At 46.3% G+C, this 18,375-nt stretch overlaps 2 protein-coding genes across 7 annotated transcripts in view; one reads left to right on the forward strand and one right to left on the reverse strand.

Moving 5' to 3' along the window:
* The window catches only part of LOC109858127 (nuclear factor of activated T-cells 5), a 135,744-nt gene extending 123,449 nt beyond the window's left edge, over positions 1-12,295 (reverse strand). The window contains exon 1 of the mRNA XM_020435087.1: positions 11,381-12,295. Within this exon, the coding sequence (XP_020290676.1) occupies positions 11,381-11,571 (191 nt within the window). The 5' untranslated portion in view covers positions 11,572-12,295. The remainder of the gene's footprint in view (positions 1-11,380) is intronic.
* The window catches only part of LOC109858126, a 154,989-nt gene that overhangs the window by 115,259 nt on the left and 21,355 nt on the right, over positions 1-18,375 (forward strand). The window contains exon 1 of one of the 6 annotated variants that reach the window (XM_020435081.1): positions 11,420-11,496. The exons of 2 other annotated variants lie outside the window; for them this stretch is intronic. In XM_020435081.1, the coding sequence (XP_020290670.1) occupies positions 11,491-11,496 (6 nt within the window). In that variant the 5' untranslated portion in view covers positions 11,420-11,490. Of the gene's footprint in view, positions 1-11,419; positions 11,497-13,648; positions 13,669-14,742; positions 15,195-15,309; positions 15,510-18,375 lie in introns of those variants that run through there. 3 more of the 6 variants (XM_020435085.1, XM_020435084.1, XM_020435079.1) reach the window with 3 other exon arrangements.

The following is an 18,375-nucleotide window of genomic DNA, read 5'->3' on the forward strand; positions in this document are numbered from 1 at the left end:
GGCAAACGTTTGTGTGACACGTGATATTTAGAAAACTCGAGAAAAATCCTTCCCTTACTTTCGCGTTTGTCGTATTTTCGCTTCGCGATTGAATCTTTCATGATCGTCACGAGTGTTATCGGTGAAAACAGTAATCGGTCAGATAACACGATCATAGAACGTAATTATTGCAGAAAACATAAAGCGAGCAATCGGTCCCCGGCACGCATTATAAAATCACGGAAAATGATGAATAATTGCGCGGTTTTAAAGCAACGCGCTCGGATTTCAATATTTACGATGAGCGAAATAATTTAATGATCATTTTTACGTGCCTCCTCAGAATCGAGTAATAATGAGATAAAAGAAACAAATTTCTTCAACGAACCCCAAGCGTTAGAATCCGGCGAAATTCGCGCGTGTAAGAAAAATGATTTCCGCTGAAATATTTTTCTCCGAAAATTTTCCGAAAAAAAAAAAAAAAGAAACTAGAGAAGAAAGAAGTGAGAGGAAGATGGCGTAATGGAATGCATGTCACCTGTCGCTCTTTTTGAGATGTACGCTAAACGCCGCTGCCGTCGTTGCTGCTCTTACCTGGAGCTTCATCGAAGACGATTCGCGCGACTACCCGAAACTTGTGGATTATTCATGTATTCCAAACTTACGGAATACATGAATAACTACGGCGCGGTGTGCGCGGGGCGACGAAGGAGACGGGAGTGCGAAGGAAATCGAGGAAAACGCGGACACGCTAGAGAACGAGAGAAGAAGAAAAAGAGAGAGGAAGCGCGCGCGCGCGCTCGGAGGACTCGATCTTATTGATAAGGTCGATTTATCGGCGTGGCACGATTTATCTGCGACACGTGGCCGCGCGTTCTTCTCTCGCTCGTTTTTCCGTCCGCGTCTTCCCAGCCGCGGTCCATACGTTTTCTCGACGACTCGACATTATCCGCGACGAAACGCTTCGTCGTGCGCGCCACGTGCTCTCGTTTACATGTTTCATCGCTTTTCTCGCCTCTTCTCGCGCATCTTTACACCTTCTTTGATTTTTTTTTTTTTCACACATAAATAGTGTGATATAGTATAGGTAAAGAAATTGATCGCAGAGAAAAATAATTTTTAACACGCAAGAATAAATATCTCCGCGGCTACTTTTTTTTTTTTTTTAGACGAATGATCTTCACGTCACACGTGCGCGTGCTTTCGGCTTTGAACACGCACGTTCGCGTTTTTCACTCTTACATGCACAACGCCTTTCATTCTTAACGTTTCCCCGGGCGCCTTCCGCGAAGCTTGATATTTTTCCGAGGATTCTTCACCGAGGTAATCGCCGTTCGATATTCTGTGTTGTCGCCGCCAGCCTTGTGCTATTGTTACGCGCGCGTTTGCTTTTGTCTTGGCAATAAGAGGAAATACCACGCGATCGCCGCCGCGCACATCGCCAATTACATATCGATCGTATTCTCCAGAACCGACAATTTCGTTCCGCCGGCCACATTACGGCCAACTCAAATATGTCGAGCGCGAACGTAAAACCGTTGACAGCCGAGTTAGTCCCCCGGCCGGATTGCGCTCTGTGTGCCGAGCTTTGTTTTCGCAGTCAGATTTGCAATAACACGCTGTCGCGCATCGCCGGCGTTTATCGTTTCGCGCAACATATCGACTGCTGCATCATGAAGGAATTTGCACTTTGTCGAGGTGTAAACGGTTCTTCATTAATTGATTTAAATATCGACACATCGATTATACAACCGCGATATCGGCGACATCGACATTCTGATAAACCGATATCGTGCCGCTCATCGTCTCCGGCTCCGAACTCGTCGAAAAATATCGAGCTGCAAGAGTAATTGCACGCCCGATACGTTACAAAGATCGTCTTTGTGTGTGTCTCTTTCTCTCTTTTATCTCTCTTTCTCTCTTATCCGCCGCGCGCACACACAAACTACCGATTATTATTTATTATCAAGCGTTAAGCAACTTCGAGAGAACAGGGATTCTCAAACTGACACATGATGCATCGGTTATTACGGGGATTTAACAGGATTGTCGAGGAAAAATTAACAATTAATCTATGTCACATATAACACAGCACGATTGCTATTTGACGGCGAGACTGTCGAGGTTATTTAACGCCGCAGTAATGAACAATGATGACACCGTTGTACACGTCAAATTACACAAGGCGGCAGCGGCGGCGGGGAAAGAGTCCGGAGAGCCTCTGCTTTGTGGAAATTACAGGCTTCACAGCCTTCACATTTGATCAGTTCGCACGAGAAGGCGTGAAATCGCGTTAAACGCGTCAGGTAATTACCGGCGCGGTGAATTTTATTTCTCGTGCGGGTTCTAGAGAATTTTGCAAAACTCGCGGCGGAAACCTTTTCTCCCCATTTCCAACCCGGGTTGACAACGCAAAGCAACGGTACGAGAAAGAGAGAGCATGATCTTGCCAACACCGACACACCGTGGTAGTAGTGGGATCGAAAGGAGGCGGAGAGCGAAGCCTGTCATCGCGGTAAAGGATTCGTCCTTGCTGCACTCGCTCTCTCCGCCTACTTTCAACCTCGCAACCGCATCAACGACAACGACAACGACGACGTCGATGACGACGACGACTACGACAACGACGACGACTACGACAACGACGACGACGACGACAACGACGACAACGACGACGTCAGCTCCCTATGCACACGTTCTTTTTCTTCATTTTCGTCTTTTTGTATCTTTCATTTTTTTCTTGCGCAGCAACTCCAAAAGGTCGAACGCGTCGCCGATCTTCTTGGCCGCGGGAGAACAAACGGCGAGAAAGTTGGAAAAACACGGTGACGAATCGGCGACGCGGTGGCCGCGCGCGCGTTCCATTGAGCCAGCCAAGCCAAACTATCTCCGTCGTTAATCTTCAAGTATTCCCAAGGAACTCCGTAATGAATTTGCTGGAAAACGGGGATAGACCGCCAGTGTGGCTGTGTATACACATCGGGAAGCGTCAGATAGCCTTGACCTATTGGCGCCCCCAAGTCTGGTCCAAACTTCTTGCGGGTTTGGCTTCAATTCTCCAGAGACTCTTCTATACATCAAACACTCTCCTTCCCTCCCTCTCCATTCCCCCGTCGCTACCATCCCGACTGCGGAACGCTATTACGTCGGCATTGATAGAAATTGATACGGTAAAGTCAAGTGCTCTCCGTGCCGCTTTTATCCGATTGTTTGCATCCAAAACCGCGCGTGATTAAATTCTATTTGTTATACAAATATTGTGATACGCGTGTACACAAACGGCGCGGCGCTTCCGCTATTTTAATAAAATATAAATGTTGTAATATGTATGTAATTTATATATACATGTATGTAATACATTGTTTTAAAGAATTTTACGAAACAGTTTCGAGTTTTTTTTTTTTTTTTGGTGCTTCACCATGTGAAAATGCATCATAGTGTGGCTTTGTTCGATTTTTTTATTGTTCCTCTATCTATGCTTATCAATCTTGTGGGAAAAAAAGTTTTTTTTTTTTTTTACGTTATCCACTCTCAAACAAGCGTTGCTAATATACGTGATCAGATAAATCACATCTACGACATTGAGAAAAAAAAAAAGTCTATGTTCCTTCGTCGCTGTTCCTTGTTAATAATCACGCGTGGTGATTTATAATCGCCATTAATGTCTTCAAGTTGCAAGAAATACGGATTGAAAATGCAGAAAACTTGAAACTCGTTTCGCCGTCTATATGTAAATAAAAACGAGTTTTATTCCATTTATTTTCACGTGCTGATAACGATTTTTTTTGTTTTTATTGTTTTTTTTTTTTTTTTTTTTTTTTNTTCCATTTATTTTCACGTGCTGATAACGATTTTTTTTTTTTTTTTTTTTTTTTTTTTTTTTTTTTTTTTTTATTCGACGTGGATTTTATTTTCTGGTTTATTCAGAGCTGTCCTTTCGACGCTCTTTACTTTATCGTTTTGTATTCCAACTATCGCTATATATCCATAGCTCCCGCAAGGAAGAGATCACCGCACGAAGGATCTCTCTGTCTGCAAAACGCCATCTCTGTCTTCGAGACTTCGCCTCGTGTCGTCTTGAAAACTGGAGTAACTAAACGACGACGTCTCCCGATGAAAAATGTGCGGCACATTGTAACGACACGTGGCGAACTCGTTTCCGAGGAAGCACGCCGACTTTCAACGAGCAGAGAACACGGGAGGAAAGAAAGTACGCGTGTTGACTGAAACTTGATTCTCAGGATCACGACCTTCCTTTCCCGCGCGCTTGCGGTTTTTTTTTTTAGGACAAGAGCGAGGGAGGAAACTTTTTTCACATATACACATATACCGCGATTGACGTTTCAATTAAAAGGAAAAGAAGAAGCGCGCAGAAAAAAATAATTCGTATCCGTTCCGCTTGCTCTCTTTTCGCGATATCACGTGACGGCATCATTTACGTCAATTTCGCCGCGTCGCGCAAAACTTGAAACGACCTCACGGTAACCTCAAAGCGTTGCATAATGACGCGTGAAATTATTGCCGGCGAAATGATACGCACACTTTCACGCGCGGTCGCGAAAGTATCAACGGGGAATGAAGCGGCGGCGGCGGCGGCAACGATGGCTAAAGAAAGAGAGAGAGAGAGAGAGAGAGAGAGAGAGAGAAAGAAAGAGAGAGAGAGAGAGAGAAAGAGCGAAAAAGAGAGAGGGATTGCGTTAACGCCAGATCATTTATCGACGACTCTCGTGACGTCCCGCCGCCTGTGACTATTTTCAGCGAGGTTATTCACATAAATTTAATGACAGAGAGGACGACGAATGAATTACGTAATATAACGAATATGCACAATGACAGTTTTCTGTTAGAAAATTACGAGAATTAGCGTATTTAGATCGCTTGCGAGTGTCTCAATAAAGTCCACAATTAAACTCGACGAGAAATCAAACGCGAGACAACTTAGAGCTGACTGTAAATAACGTTTAATAAACGTATATATATTGGAATAATTTTTCGTGTTCACGAGCGTGTTATATATATGTAATATAATTTTTTCTAATAAAAAAAACAATAATCACACCGCAAATGTAAAATAATTTATCATGCATGATTTTACTTGAAAAATTTGCTTATAATCTTCAAAGTCGTTTGTAGGTTGTAATAAAAATTTGTTTTGCTTGTAGTGTTGCGGCGCGCGCCCGTTTGCGAGAGGTGCTGAAATAGAAACAATCGCCGAGAAAAACTAACTTTTGCCATTTTTGAGATATTTGAAACTTTGCTTTTACTACGCTGATGCAGCTACAAACGATTTTTTTTTTTATGTTACGCGGCATGGGGAGTATAAAAGCGCATTTTTAAATATGTTCCAAAATCCCGCGCGTCGAAACACACAGTTCACACACAGATTCTATCCATTGATTACATTCCGCAATTTAAGGATTGTGGGCGCGAACGGACCCGACGACGACGACGACGACAACGACGACGATGCGACGAATGCAAATGCACCCGCGTTCCTCGGTGGAACGTGATAAAATTTGCAAGCATCGCTCCTGCCAGAACTTTGCAATTAAATACTAATCAGCTCCGGCTCGAATCTAATTTCGACGCGGAAAGATCGAAAAAGACGCGAACAGTCCGCACGTGCAACGGTCCAATAAGCAGCGCCATAATCGTCCCGGTGACGTAATTAAAACTTTTAGATACGCATGCAAAATGCTTATCGCTTGTTTCATTATTAACGTGATTGTTGAACAGTCAATCCGAACGAAACAAGCTCCATATAGAAAGAAAATCCTTTTATTTTATTTAAAAAAAATTTTTTTATTTTATAAAAAAAGTCAGTTACGTACTTTGAAAGGAATTAGTTTATGTACTTTTTTTTAAGTTGTTTTATTTAACGATAAACCCAAAGGGCTTTATTGACCTCCGGCATCTAGATATTTCCCTGATTTTGCATACGTGAGCGCTAATCGAATTATGCTTTTTATCGGGGCCGACCCGAGTCGAAATTTTGACTCTCTGATGAACCTCTCATTCTACTATATATAGGAGTTACGATAGTAAAGTAGGTTCAATTGCAAGGATAAAATTTGCTCCTACTTTCAACCTAAAAGTGTCACAAATTTCCATTTTCTCCAAGTTAGGTTTAAAGTAGGTTCTATTTTTGTAGGAGCTAAAGTAGTAAAATAGGTTCAATTAAAACGTCAATGAAAAAATTGTTTGCGGGGATTCGAACTCGAGACCCTTCGTCGTATTTGCAGCTCCTGCACTCAGTCTGCAAGACCATCTGTTTCTTAATAAAATATGATTATTTTTATCTATTTATTCTCAAGCTATCTTATACACATTTTATTTATTATTNAATAGGAGTAACGTAAAATTTATAGAATTAAAGGTTCAAAAGAGGAGTAAATGAATATAAGTGTCAAAGTAGGTTTAAATAAGTATATTGGTCAGTTAAATAGGTTCAAAGTATCTTCAAAAGTTTGAAAGTAGCATCAAAATTTCGACTCGGGGAGCGTTTAACAAATCTATCGATATTTTCGATCGCGCGAATAATCGAGTTTAGCCGGAGACTAATTTTCACAGTAGCCACGCTGAGAGAGAGAAAGAGAGAGAGCTCAAGAGAGCGTTTCTCTCTCGTCCGATGGCGATAAAGCAACTCGGGGGGCTTTAATTATCGCACTGTCAGATTTGCCACACACTTTCTTTCTCTTTCTCTCTTACATGGAAATTATATTAAGCTATTTTATCGAGACGTTACAATACCGCTAATTGAGTTATATACGTCTTTTATGTCTGCGCGCGATATATTGTTCTTTATGATCGAGAAACCGCGCGAAGAGCGCAATTCATCAGATGAATTAGCGCATCAATCAGTTCCACATGCGCGCGCGAGAAAGTTATTCGCCGTGCGTTTTGTTTTTTATTTTGTGTTGCAAATGTCCACATTCTCTCTCTCTCTCTTCCTTTTTCGTGCATTTTCCGCAATATTAAGAAGCTCCGATGTTTCTGTTACTCGAATTCATCGATAGCCGACGATATCTCAGCGGTTTAACCGTCACGCCGGAAACGATTACATCGCGACGGATGGAAAAGAGAGAGAGAGAGAGAGCAGGATGAGAAGAAGAGTAGAAAAGGAAGAAGAGGAGGAAGAAGAAGAAGAAGAAAGAAGTAACCGCCGCCGACGAGATTCCGCAAATTATACTGTTTAAGGAACGAGGGCGCGACCGGACCTTGCGCAACGAATACAAATGCAGAGTCAAGCCGGCGGCGACGCGTCCCTTCGGCGCGCGTGACGAAATTCGCAAAGGAGCTCCTCTCGAAACCACCAGCAGCCACTCCGTCATTCCGCGAGAATGGAGGATGCAGTGCGGAATTCGCGGGGGATTTTACTGACACAAGAAACGGAAGGAGAGAAAGATATAGAAAGAGAGATGAAGAGAGAGAAAGAGAGAGAGAAAGAGAGAGAGAGAGAGAATACACCGTTGCGTGGCGACAACGTGATAATATTTTTGAACTTAGGCGCTCGCGAGCTCCTCGTGGAAGAAAAAATTCGTCGTCGGCCGAGTGTCGAGAGAGACCAAGAGCCGCCGGCCTACACCGAAACTGGTTTCGTAAGCGCCGCTTCGGCAATAAAAAAGGCAAGAGTGAGCGCGGAGAAGAAGAAGTGAGAGAGAGAGAGAGAGAGAAAGAGAAAAGTAATGAGAGAAAGAGAGAGACGCATGCAACGCGACCGCATTCACGACGAGCGCATTTACATGTTACGTAAAATTTTCGTCGTTGCTCCGCGACGCGCAATTCCGGCTCGATCTCCCGGCGCGCGTTTTCGCATTTCATTCCGAAGTCACATCATCTTAATTGAAGAGACCGGACGATTGTGCGTTCCCCGGAACAATGTAAATGGATACGTCTATAAACGGGTTTAAACCCGATTTTCTATAGATCTCTGTCTTGAATAATTAACACAGAAACAAAAATTGATCTCAGACAAAGATAGACAAACCCAGAAGTTGAGACTTTCAACGATGAGATAACATAATTTTATGTAACACAACGAATGGTACAATATATATCTGTCAAAAAATAAGGAGGAGCGTTGTTTTTCAAAAACAGCAGCAAACTGTTTAATTATTTATTTATACACACTATTTTTGGAATTCGGAAGAGTGACGGTAATTGCCAACTCTTCTCCCCCCAGTCCTGAAAATAAGAAAGAGTAATTTAGATGCTGTTCGATAACAAATTTATTTGTGTAGTTTTTCGACGCGCATCGAATTAAGCGCAATATTATTGTGAGTTTTTAACATATATTATACGCTCTTCTTCCTGGAATATATTAATTTTAATCACTCCACTAAATTCTTCGTAATTTATATATAAGAACGTTGTACATATACTCGCGCGCACACTCACACACAGAACACACATCGTATTGCAATACGTATTATAGAAATTTGTCATTTTTTTTTTCTTTTTTTTTTCTTTTTTTTTTTTTTTTGTATCACAGTGTATGCTATCGATGTTGAACCGGCACTGTAAAACGTTCGATTTATCATACGTTTTTCGATGGCTTGTTTTAATGTATCACACCGGCGGAAACGTTGAAAATACTGGCGCGTAATAAAAAAAAAAAAGAGCTTTTACTCCAATTTTCAAGAATGATAGATCGTCCACCGTATTTCAAAATTGAAGCAGAACGAACGCGCGCGCGTTCGTTTGTCGGTTTATCGCGCTTCTTTCTCTTTTATCCGCGCGTTATATTCGTCAACGTTATTTCTATCTTCGACCGCGAACTGACTCATCGACGTCTCAGTAAGAAATGACCCTTGTTCACGATACCGCTCGGTCTTTTTGCATGTTTATCAGTCCGCTCGGCGGACGCGCTGACAAGACTTTTATCAAAAAACCGCGCGCGTTGTATTGTCGCGCAAAGTTTCAAGTTCGCCGAAGAGGAGTCTTTGCGCGCGCGCGCGCACACACGACCGCACATCTATTTACTTCAAAACGTGCGTAAATCAGATCTCGAGAACTCATCGAATTTTCATATACACAGGATGTACTTTCAATAAGAGACAGATAAACTGATTAATTGTTATCTGGGGAGTGGGGGGGGGGAATCTGGGAGGCAAACATTTTGTATATTTAGAATCTCGCGTTCTCGCGTGCGAAACGAAGAATCACAGTCGCGAATCGACAATTTAAAGCGCCACGCGTAGATGTCCCGTTTATCGGGAATTCGCATCTTAATATATTCGTACGCGAAGTATCTATTTAGCGGGAAGAGAAACTTCGATTACTTAAAATTCACCGATCCGTGTCATAACAGGAATAATAATGCGATAAAAACCGCGGTTGTGCTGCGGGCAACAAGAAGCGTGTGCGATGACATTCGATCCTCATCCCGTGGTCCTTCGCGTTTTTTTCTTGCCGTTTTTCTTATCGTTCGGCGCGACTTCTTCCGCTTAACCATCGCCTTCTTTGATGTGTGTACGTGTGTGAGTGTGTAGGCCAACTATTTATATAAAAGTCTGACAGGTTACCTCCTCCGCGACGGAGTGCGGGGGCACATCGTGCGAATCCGCCGCGTGCTTTTCTTTTTCTTTCCCTTTATCCCCCATTCATAAAACAAGAGCAATATTGAAAAAGAAAACGGCGGGAGCAATTTCGCTCTCTCGAAGATGACGACGACGAGCGACGGTTATAGAGATCTCTCACGTGAGAGATTCTCTCTCTTTCTCTTTCTCTTCTCTCGTAAAACGAAGGAAAAGAGAATTCACCGGCTGATCCAAGTCGCCATTTGTATTGTCCCTGCGCCGGCGGTATATATCGCCGAGAAACATGTGCGGCCTCATAAAACGGTATCGCGTCCAGCCGTGTGTTTCTATTCGAAGATATTTCCGTGCGCCGCGCACACGCGAATGCGGATAAAAACAAATATGAATGGCAGCGATATACCGACGGCGGCAGCGCGCACGCCGTCGCCCGCCCCGACCACGTCGTTTAAAAGGTTAATGTCGATACCGAACGAACGTAAATAAACACTTTTAACGACGCAACGACACTCCGCGGTTGATCACTCGAGCGAATCAAAGAAAAATAAGGCGTGCACGCGCGCGCGCGCGCGCGCTTTCGACGGTCACGAAGAGATAAAGACATGACAAGAGATAAAAGTTCCGCGCGGTACAACACCCCCGCGCACAACACTCGTTTTACGCGGTTTTATTCGTCTCAAGGAACATCGATAAGCGCGTCTTCCTTTTTATTGTTCGATTTGAAGAAATAAAACCGTTTCTCATTAAGAGAAAAAAGAAAATACAACACACCAATTCAACTTCTTTAAGTTAAGAATTTCTGATAAACTCATTAGCGACGTTAGAAGCATTTTCTAATTCGCGCTCCAGATAATGTCGACCGTTTCACGTCGAGAGAATCTTATCCGCGGGGAGCGCGCACACACAAATACACCAGACGTACACACAATGTGCACAACAAATCGGAGGCACAGAGACAGTGAAAAATATTGGTTTTCATATGTAGGGAGGGAGGCGTCAAGGTCACTTCTTTGACGGGTTTTACCGAGTTTCATGGATTTTTAGTGTTCGACAAACAACATTTGCCGCTTAGTTTAGTGCACGAATATGGTTTGCCGTTTAGTGGTCGGCGTATTGATGCAAAAACCAGACGTGTTTAGACAGCATCTACATGGTCGAAAAAGCCGAATGAATTCACCGGTAGGTTATATATATATATATGCATATATATACGTGTATGTATATATATATATATATATATATATATATATATATACGTATATGTTTTGACTGCAAAAACCATCTGGTTTTTGCAACACAATTCAAGCACAGTTTGCAAATTCAGCTATATCTCTATAGTTTCCCATCGAGAGAGCAAAGTAGAGAGCGTATTTTGTTTCCCTCCCTCCGACAATATCGTTGCTCCGGATGCCACTTGATAAGTTGACTTCCCCCATCTTATGTTCATCGACAGCAACAGTTAACACTAATTGAGCATATTTTTGACAGAACGTGTTTATTAATCTCTCAATCTGCAATTTTTGCATCGAGCTTAAAACCCTTCTGATTTTTTAAAAGGATCTAATCGACGAGAATTAAAAAGACAAACTTTTGCGCGAGTTATATATTTTTCTTTGCGTTGCGAAAAGTAGTTTCAACTTAGCGCGCACAGACAAGTCTTCGCGTTGAAGGTCTCGCTGAAGTTAGCAACTTGTGCTGTGCACGCGGCCGGTATTATAGTTGGCCATCGTGCGCGTTTGCCGAAGCGAGTCTCTCTCGGCTTCGAAGGTCGAGCACTTTCGAAGGCGGCGCCGAGGCGCGGGTTGCCAGGCCGGCGACGAAGTCAGTGTTCGAAAAGAATGGCAGAGAGAAGGATATATACTTACATCTTGTAGTGGTGTTGCAAGTGGTGGCCAACGAGGTGCATGTCGTTGGCGTGCTGCTGTTGTTGTTGCTGCTGCATTTGCTGCTGCTGTTGCTGCTGGTGCATACTCTGATGATGGTGAGTCTGTGGGGGGTCCAGGCTGGAGGCGCCCAGCAGAGTGGCGCTCTCCCTGAACAGCGTTGCTACCTGCATCCTGACCGCGTTGTTGTCAGCGTGCGGATATAACGCTCACCGTCGGCCGACGTTGCGACGCCGGTCGCTCCTCCGTCCCGTCAAATTCGGATACCAAAGCGTCGCCTGAGAGACACTTATTCAACACCCAATAACGACTTCGTTCGCAATCTGGTATCGTGTTTTCCTTTTTGTTTTCTTTTTTGTTTTCTAAAGTTTTTTTCTAAAGTAGGTAAGATTCCGGGAAGATAAAAGCTTTTGCCGTATATCTTCCGTGCCACAGCAGATGTTTCTTTCAGGATCGATATTTGTTTTCGGAAGTCTCTGTAGACGATTATCACGTTCCACGGGTGTAAAAATTCTCTTCGTCGATCCGTCCAAATAATAATTACAATACCTACAAAAGTTTTCAATTCCTTTTACTTCCGAAATAGTTTCACAATGTGACTTAGCAACTCTACGGTTTTTTTTTTCTAATTTTCCAATAACATATGCCTTCGAGAAGGCAAAAACAGTTCAGAGACCGTAATTATGGAAATGCGATGTTCAGGTCTTGTTGTGACAGTAAGACACACGTTACTGTCCGTCGAATCGGATCCTGTGACAAAGTTCTTCGTCAAGACACCTATCCGACGGCAACTGCGAGCGTGCCGTCGGCAACCTGTCTCTCGCGTCTCGTAGAACACCTGGTCAGGGCAACACCTGGTTAACGATTGCAGCACACGCCGCGGCCAGCAGCACGACGTTTCCGTCGTTGCCACCGTCGCGGCGACGGGACCGACGTCGGTCACGACGTGACACTGTGTCAACACGCCCAGAGCTACTTCTCGGATGATTCGAGGAGTCCCGAGATTCTCAATCGAGACCACGGGACGTCGTCATCGTGGCCCACGTCGTAACGACCGTCAGTGACATTACCAGCATCCTCTCTGTGAAATTTGCTGTTACAAGCCGCCTCCGCGCCGGCAAAGGCCGGAAGCCGCGAAAGTCTGCTCTCCTTTCCTCTTTTGTTTTTCTCTCTCTCTCTCTCTCTTTCTCTCACTTCTCTCCTCTCTTCTTCAGGGTCCACTCGCGCGTGACCTGGCCCTCTCGCACTCACACACACTCACTGCGGACGCGCTCTCGCGCGCGCAACACGCGAGCACACGGGATCACTGGCCGCGCCGCGGATGTACAATCGGTTTGGCAACTTTCTTTCCTGCGGTTCCCCTCTCGCGTGCTTTCCTCCTATCTGTTTATATATCACAGCGTCTTATATTATCGTCCTCTCGTTCGTGACGCAATGCCGCCACGATTTCGCGCACTCTGCGTCGTCTGTCATGTTCTCGGCCGTACGACGCCGCGCGCAACCTTTTGAATTACGCGCACTCGCCCGCCGTCTCTCGCCCGCCGGTGCGTCCCGGTTTGCGATACGCGGTGCGGCGCGGTGCGGTGCGGTGTGACGACGCGGTGTGGTGCACCCACGCCCCGTTAAAGGCAACCGCGCGAGGGTGGCTGGCGTGTTATCGTTCGCGGTTCTCGTGCGTGCCGGTCGCGTCGCGCGCAAGCACGTCAACGAGACTCAGAGATTGTCGAACAGTCGATGATTTCGCTTCCACCGACAACTTCACGCGGTTTACTTGGCGATACGTCACGAAAGCGAAGCGAGTCGAGTATTGTGTCGTGTGTTGTACTCACAGCGTTGCGTGGTTTCTCCGAAGAGACAGAGAACACACGCGCGTGCACGCACTACGTATCGCAGATGACTCTCGTCTTTTCCCCGTCTTTATCTGTTTCTCTCTCTCTCTTCCACTCTCGTGACTTCTTCTTCTCGTTCTCTCTTTCGTTCTCTCCTGCTCTCGCCTCAGCGGCGCAAACTCTCCCTCTCTCCCTTTCTCGTCTCGTGTAAACACGCGCGCACACACACACCGTGGAATCTGGAACCGCGGCAGCAAGAGTCGGCACCGCACTGCTCGGCTGTTTTGTTCGCTCGGCCGCTCGAACCACACCGCTCGTATGTTTCCGGCTCTGCTCGGCGACGTTCGGTCGCGTTCGGGTTCGAAGCCTCACGACGACACAACGGCGGCGGCGGCGGCGACGGCGGCGGTGGCGGCGGTGGTGGCGGCTGTAGCTGGTCCGGTGAGTCTATCCTTTGCTATCTCACGCTCACGTTTATCTTTGTCTTCGTCCCTCGTATCTTTCTGCTTCTCCCGTCTCTTTCCCGCTCTCCCTCTCTAGCCATGCGCACGTCCGACTATTTCACTCTACCATCGACTCTACACTCACACTCCTTTCCTTTTCCCTCTCCTTCTCTTTCACAACGAACGTGCTTTTCTATTTCTTCTCTCTTTCTCTCTCCCGTGTACGTGCATTTTCCCTCTCCTCACACATTCCCTCCTTTTCCACCACGATCTATCCGTCCCGCTTATCTTCCGTTTCTTCACCCCTCTCTCCATCCGTCCGTCACACTCGCCCTCGTTCCACCCTCCGTTACCCCTTCACCCTCCGTAGCGTCTTTCTTTCTTCTTTCTCCGTTTGCTCCGTTCTTTCCGTTCTGCGCTCCGTCTTCGTTTTCCACGACCGCCGTCCTTGTCTCGCTCTCGTCGTAGCCAAGGATAGCCTCGACGAAGCTCGACAGGACTAATCGATCGCCGCGGCAATCGATGGTAAATCGAGGCACGCGCCCTCGACGATCGATTGAGATCGATCGATCGTGGCGCGACCCGCGCGCGATCGTTATATCCCCCGACCGGCCGACGTGCGGCTACATTCGGTTGCATCGACGATAAGGCACTGCGAGGGAGATAGAGAGAGAGAGAGAGAGAGAGTGAGACATATAACGGTCACTGTATGCGCGTAAGCAGCTACGACGACCGGCCGAATTTACAACGGGTCGTACGTCCTTTCCACCTATGGACCCGAGGACATTATGCAAATGAGCGCGAACACTCGCGTGCGCGCGCGCGCACGTGGTTAAGATCATATTTGCGCGAGGAGAGAGAGAAAGAGAGAGAGAGAGAGAGAAAGAGGATGTCGCAACAAATTCTTGATGATGCGACAAAGGTGGAAGAGGGACGAGAGAGTGTCGCGTTCACATATTTACCGTAGGTGATCTTTTTTTAGATCTACGCGCGCGCGGACGAGCATCCCTCTGTCGTCTTCGTCGTCTTCATCCTCGTCCTTGTCTTCGTCGTCGTCGTCGTCGCCGGGTAACGCCGTCGATACGTCCTACATTATGTCTTTCCGTAATCTACTGACGATGCTGACAGCAGCGTGACCGTAAATACGGCTTTTCATGCCTTCCGAAATACATTACTACCGTCTGTGTTGTATAATGGAGCAATTCTCGGTTAGACATTCACAGTACGACTCCTCCACCACGACGGCTAGACCGAACTACCTCTACACGTGTAAAGTTAGAACAGTTATCGCGGTAACAAAGTTTTCTCGAGATTCGTGTGTGCTACGCTCGCGCGAGGCGGTATTTGCCGCAAAGAAGATTGTAAATATTGCAAGATAGTTCGACGACGTACTTGGATTCAAATATGCATCCCTAACTTCGCGCACTGAAAATACTTTGCGGGGTCAATGTATTCTAAGGCCTCGAGGTCAACCTTACGTCATCGATTCTGGACACGAATATCGGATCAGATTCGAGAAATACGGTATTCGAAAACTATATTTCTCTCTGTCTACTTATCTATCTCTTTCTCTCGATTGTTTATTTATGACAACGAACGTTCACACACAGCCATCGAACGTTCCTGTTCCAACGAACGTTCACACACGGAGGAAGAAAACGAGAGGGGGAGAGATTTCTGTCAGACACAATACAAAACAGTTCTGAGTGGAAACTTGCGAATTAATGCGCTATTTGCGGAAAATGTGCAAACACACATTGACAGATGGAAATAAGGAAAGAAGAAACTGAAAAATCGAAAACAGATAAAAAAACAATTACGAACCACAGAACAGGTGCAGTAAGTTACCAAGATGTATTGTGTTGATAAACTCTATATTTTTCTCGCGCGCGATTTTTATTATTTTGTGCAATGTAATCACGGCGACTTCGATAAACAATTAATAGTCGCAGTATTACTATGTGAGTATATCAATCGCGTCGCGATGCCGTTTGTCGTAATCGTCGTCGTCGTCGTCGTCGTGGATCGCGCGCGCGATCGATCGACTCGCGCGAGAAGCGCGACTCAATTATTATTCCCCAAAGTTGATTTCCGATTCCGTTCCGCGGTACATGACGACGGTGTGCCGATGGTACCTCGTGTAACCAAAATAAACCGTGCGCCCGGTGTACGCGCGGTTGGCGAACGAAAACAAAAAAATAAAAAAAAATAAAAAAATAGAAAAGAAAGAAAGAAAGACCGGGGAAAATATATCGGACGGGGTCCAGCTCTCTCGCGCGCGCGTGTACGGTTTCGTGCGATCGATCCATCGTACGCACGGATATGCTCTTATTATTAATCGATTCCAATTATCGATCGCAGTCATCGCCGGTCTCGCTGCTGCTTCGCCCTGGCCGACAGCACAGTCCGCCTATATTCCGCTCTGCCTGGTTGCACGACCGCCGCGTTGGCCGCCATAGTGTGTTGCTGCTCGTCGTCGCGCGCACGTGTGCGTGAGCAATATACTTTACGTATATACGTATGTTCGGTATATATATACATACATATGTATGCGCACACGCTCGTGTCGTGTACGTGTGCGCAATATGTACAATATTCGCGCGACCACGAGCGCGAGGATGTGTTGCGGCGGAGCAAGCGCGGGAAAGAGAGGAACGGCGGAGGTGCGCGCGTGTATATATGCGCATGTATGTGTATATATGTGTGTGTATATATGAAAGGGTGTGGGTGCATGCGGTGACCCTGCCGCTGGATGGATGGGTGGGTGGAAGATCAGGGACGTAGCCCCCGAGGGGGACGCGCGACGTTCTGCGCGCGTTCTCGCTGTTCCCTCGTTTCGCGTCATCGAGCCGCGGATTTTCGTGGTGTTTTTTTATAAGCGGCATCTTGCGGGGATGGGTGCGTCCCATTCGTAAACAAACATTGCACGGGACACGTTTCGTTCTTTGCAACTGCAAAGCTTTTCCGCTTGTTTTAGCTCTCCTCCGCGTTTCGCTTGCGCGTTTACATCTGTTTCGCTTCAAGCACGGGAAGTGTAAAAAGTGCAGCTAAACAGAACGCACGTAGATACATATGTACGTACACGTACGTCGCGTTTCGGCGTTGGTTTGTTGACTTTCGGATCGCGCTCTCTCTCTCTCTCTCTTTCGCTTTCGCAAACGTAAATTTCATCAAAAATTCTTTTTTTTATCTTTCTCATTTCTTGACGTACATACGGTACATTTTTTTCTATCGTCCACTCTTACGTATTTTCTTTTCAATACGCATAATAATTTTCCATCTGCAATTATCTAAATATCGAGTACTTTTGAGTAATCATCAGTTTCCGTCATCTCCGTTGGACGTAGGACAATGGACGGGCGAGAACGACACGAGGTTATTCACGTGTCGACAAAGTCCGCGACGTTTCGCGCGATGAGACGCCGCTTGCATTTCGCCGACAGGTCCCCAAAACGGTTTTGAGAAACAGTGCGACAAGAGATTCGCGCGACTCGCTTCTCTCTCTCTAAATGTGGTGTCAAAGCCAAAAACCTCTTGACACGCTCCTGCTCGAAGCGACGCGTCCGTGTGTGCGTGTGCGTGCGCGCGGCAGCCAGGTTGCTACGAGAGAGGAGAACAGCGGTGCTAGGAGGAAGGAAAGGACGGAAGGAGTGAGAGAGCGAGAGGGATGTAACGGTCCGGGGGACGATGAGGGTGAAGGGGGTGATGTTCACGCGTGGGAGGAAGAGAAAGGGATCGAGGGAGATCCACCGGTTGTGTGGAACGAGTAACGTGCGTCGAACGAGGACAACGCAAATCGGACGAAGACCGTCGCGAACGAGAGAACAAGAAGGAGAGAGAGAGAGAGAGAGAGAGAGAGGAGAGATTAGCAGAGGAGGGATAAGACTGACGTGAGAGAAGGAGGGATTCCGTCGGTGGAACGGAGACGGTGTTATCGTCGAAGCTCACACACACGCGCGCGTGTGCACGCACATATACACACTCGGGGCCGTTAAGCTCGCGTACACCACAGACTGCCAGACTCTCTCACACACACATACATACACGCGTACGCACACCACGAACTTTTGGAAAAATCAATAGAATACAAGAAAAGCCCGTGGTGCGCCAGGCGAGTTGAAGCCCTTCCTCCCGCATCTTTTCCCTCTCGCTCTCGTTTTCTCTTTTTCTCTCTCACTCTCTCATTCTCTCTCCCTTTCTCTTTCTCTTTTTCTCCTTTTGCTTCCCTCTCGTCCACCACTCTACCTGTTCCCGTCACGTCGTGCGCGCGCGCGCGCGCATTCGCGCAATGTATCCGTGTTTGCTCGCGACGAAGAGAGGGAGAGCTTGCGTGTGTACTGGCGATCGACGGAGATAGGCGATATGCGTGCACGCACGACGGCCAAGGACGGAGATAAGAACGAGAGGGGTTCTGCAGGGTGGTTGGCGGACGGGAGGCGCGGAACTGTGTGCGAAGCACTCGGAGCACATCCGTCGGTACCTGAGGGATATAAAAGAGAAGAAGCGAGATAGAAAGACACGCGAAGAAAAAGAGAAACAGAGAGAAAGAGAGAGTGAGAAAGAGAGACGCGAAGCGCTTTCGCGCTATAAGCACGTTTGGGTGAACAAGGAGGACGCGAGCACGAGAACGAAGAGGGAGAAAAATGCTCCCGTGTGCGCGCACATACATACATACACATATATATATATATATATATATATATAT

This window comes from Pseudomyrmex gracilis, unplaced genomic scaffold (assembly GCF_002006095.1).
Source record: "Pseudomyrmex gracilis isolate BER0280 unplaced genomic scaffold, ASM200609v1 scaffold_189, whole genome shotgun sequence".
Classification (NCBI taxonomy): domain Eukaryota; kingdom Metazoa; phylum Arthropoda; class Insecta; order Hymenoptera; family Formicidae; genus Pseudomyrmex; species Pseudomyrmex gracilis.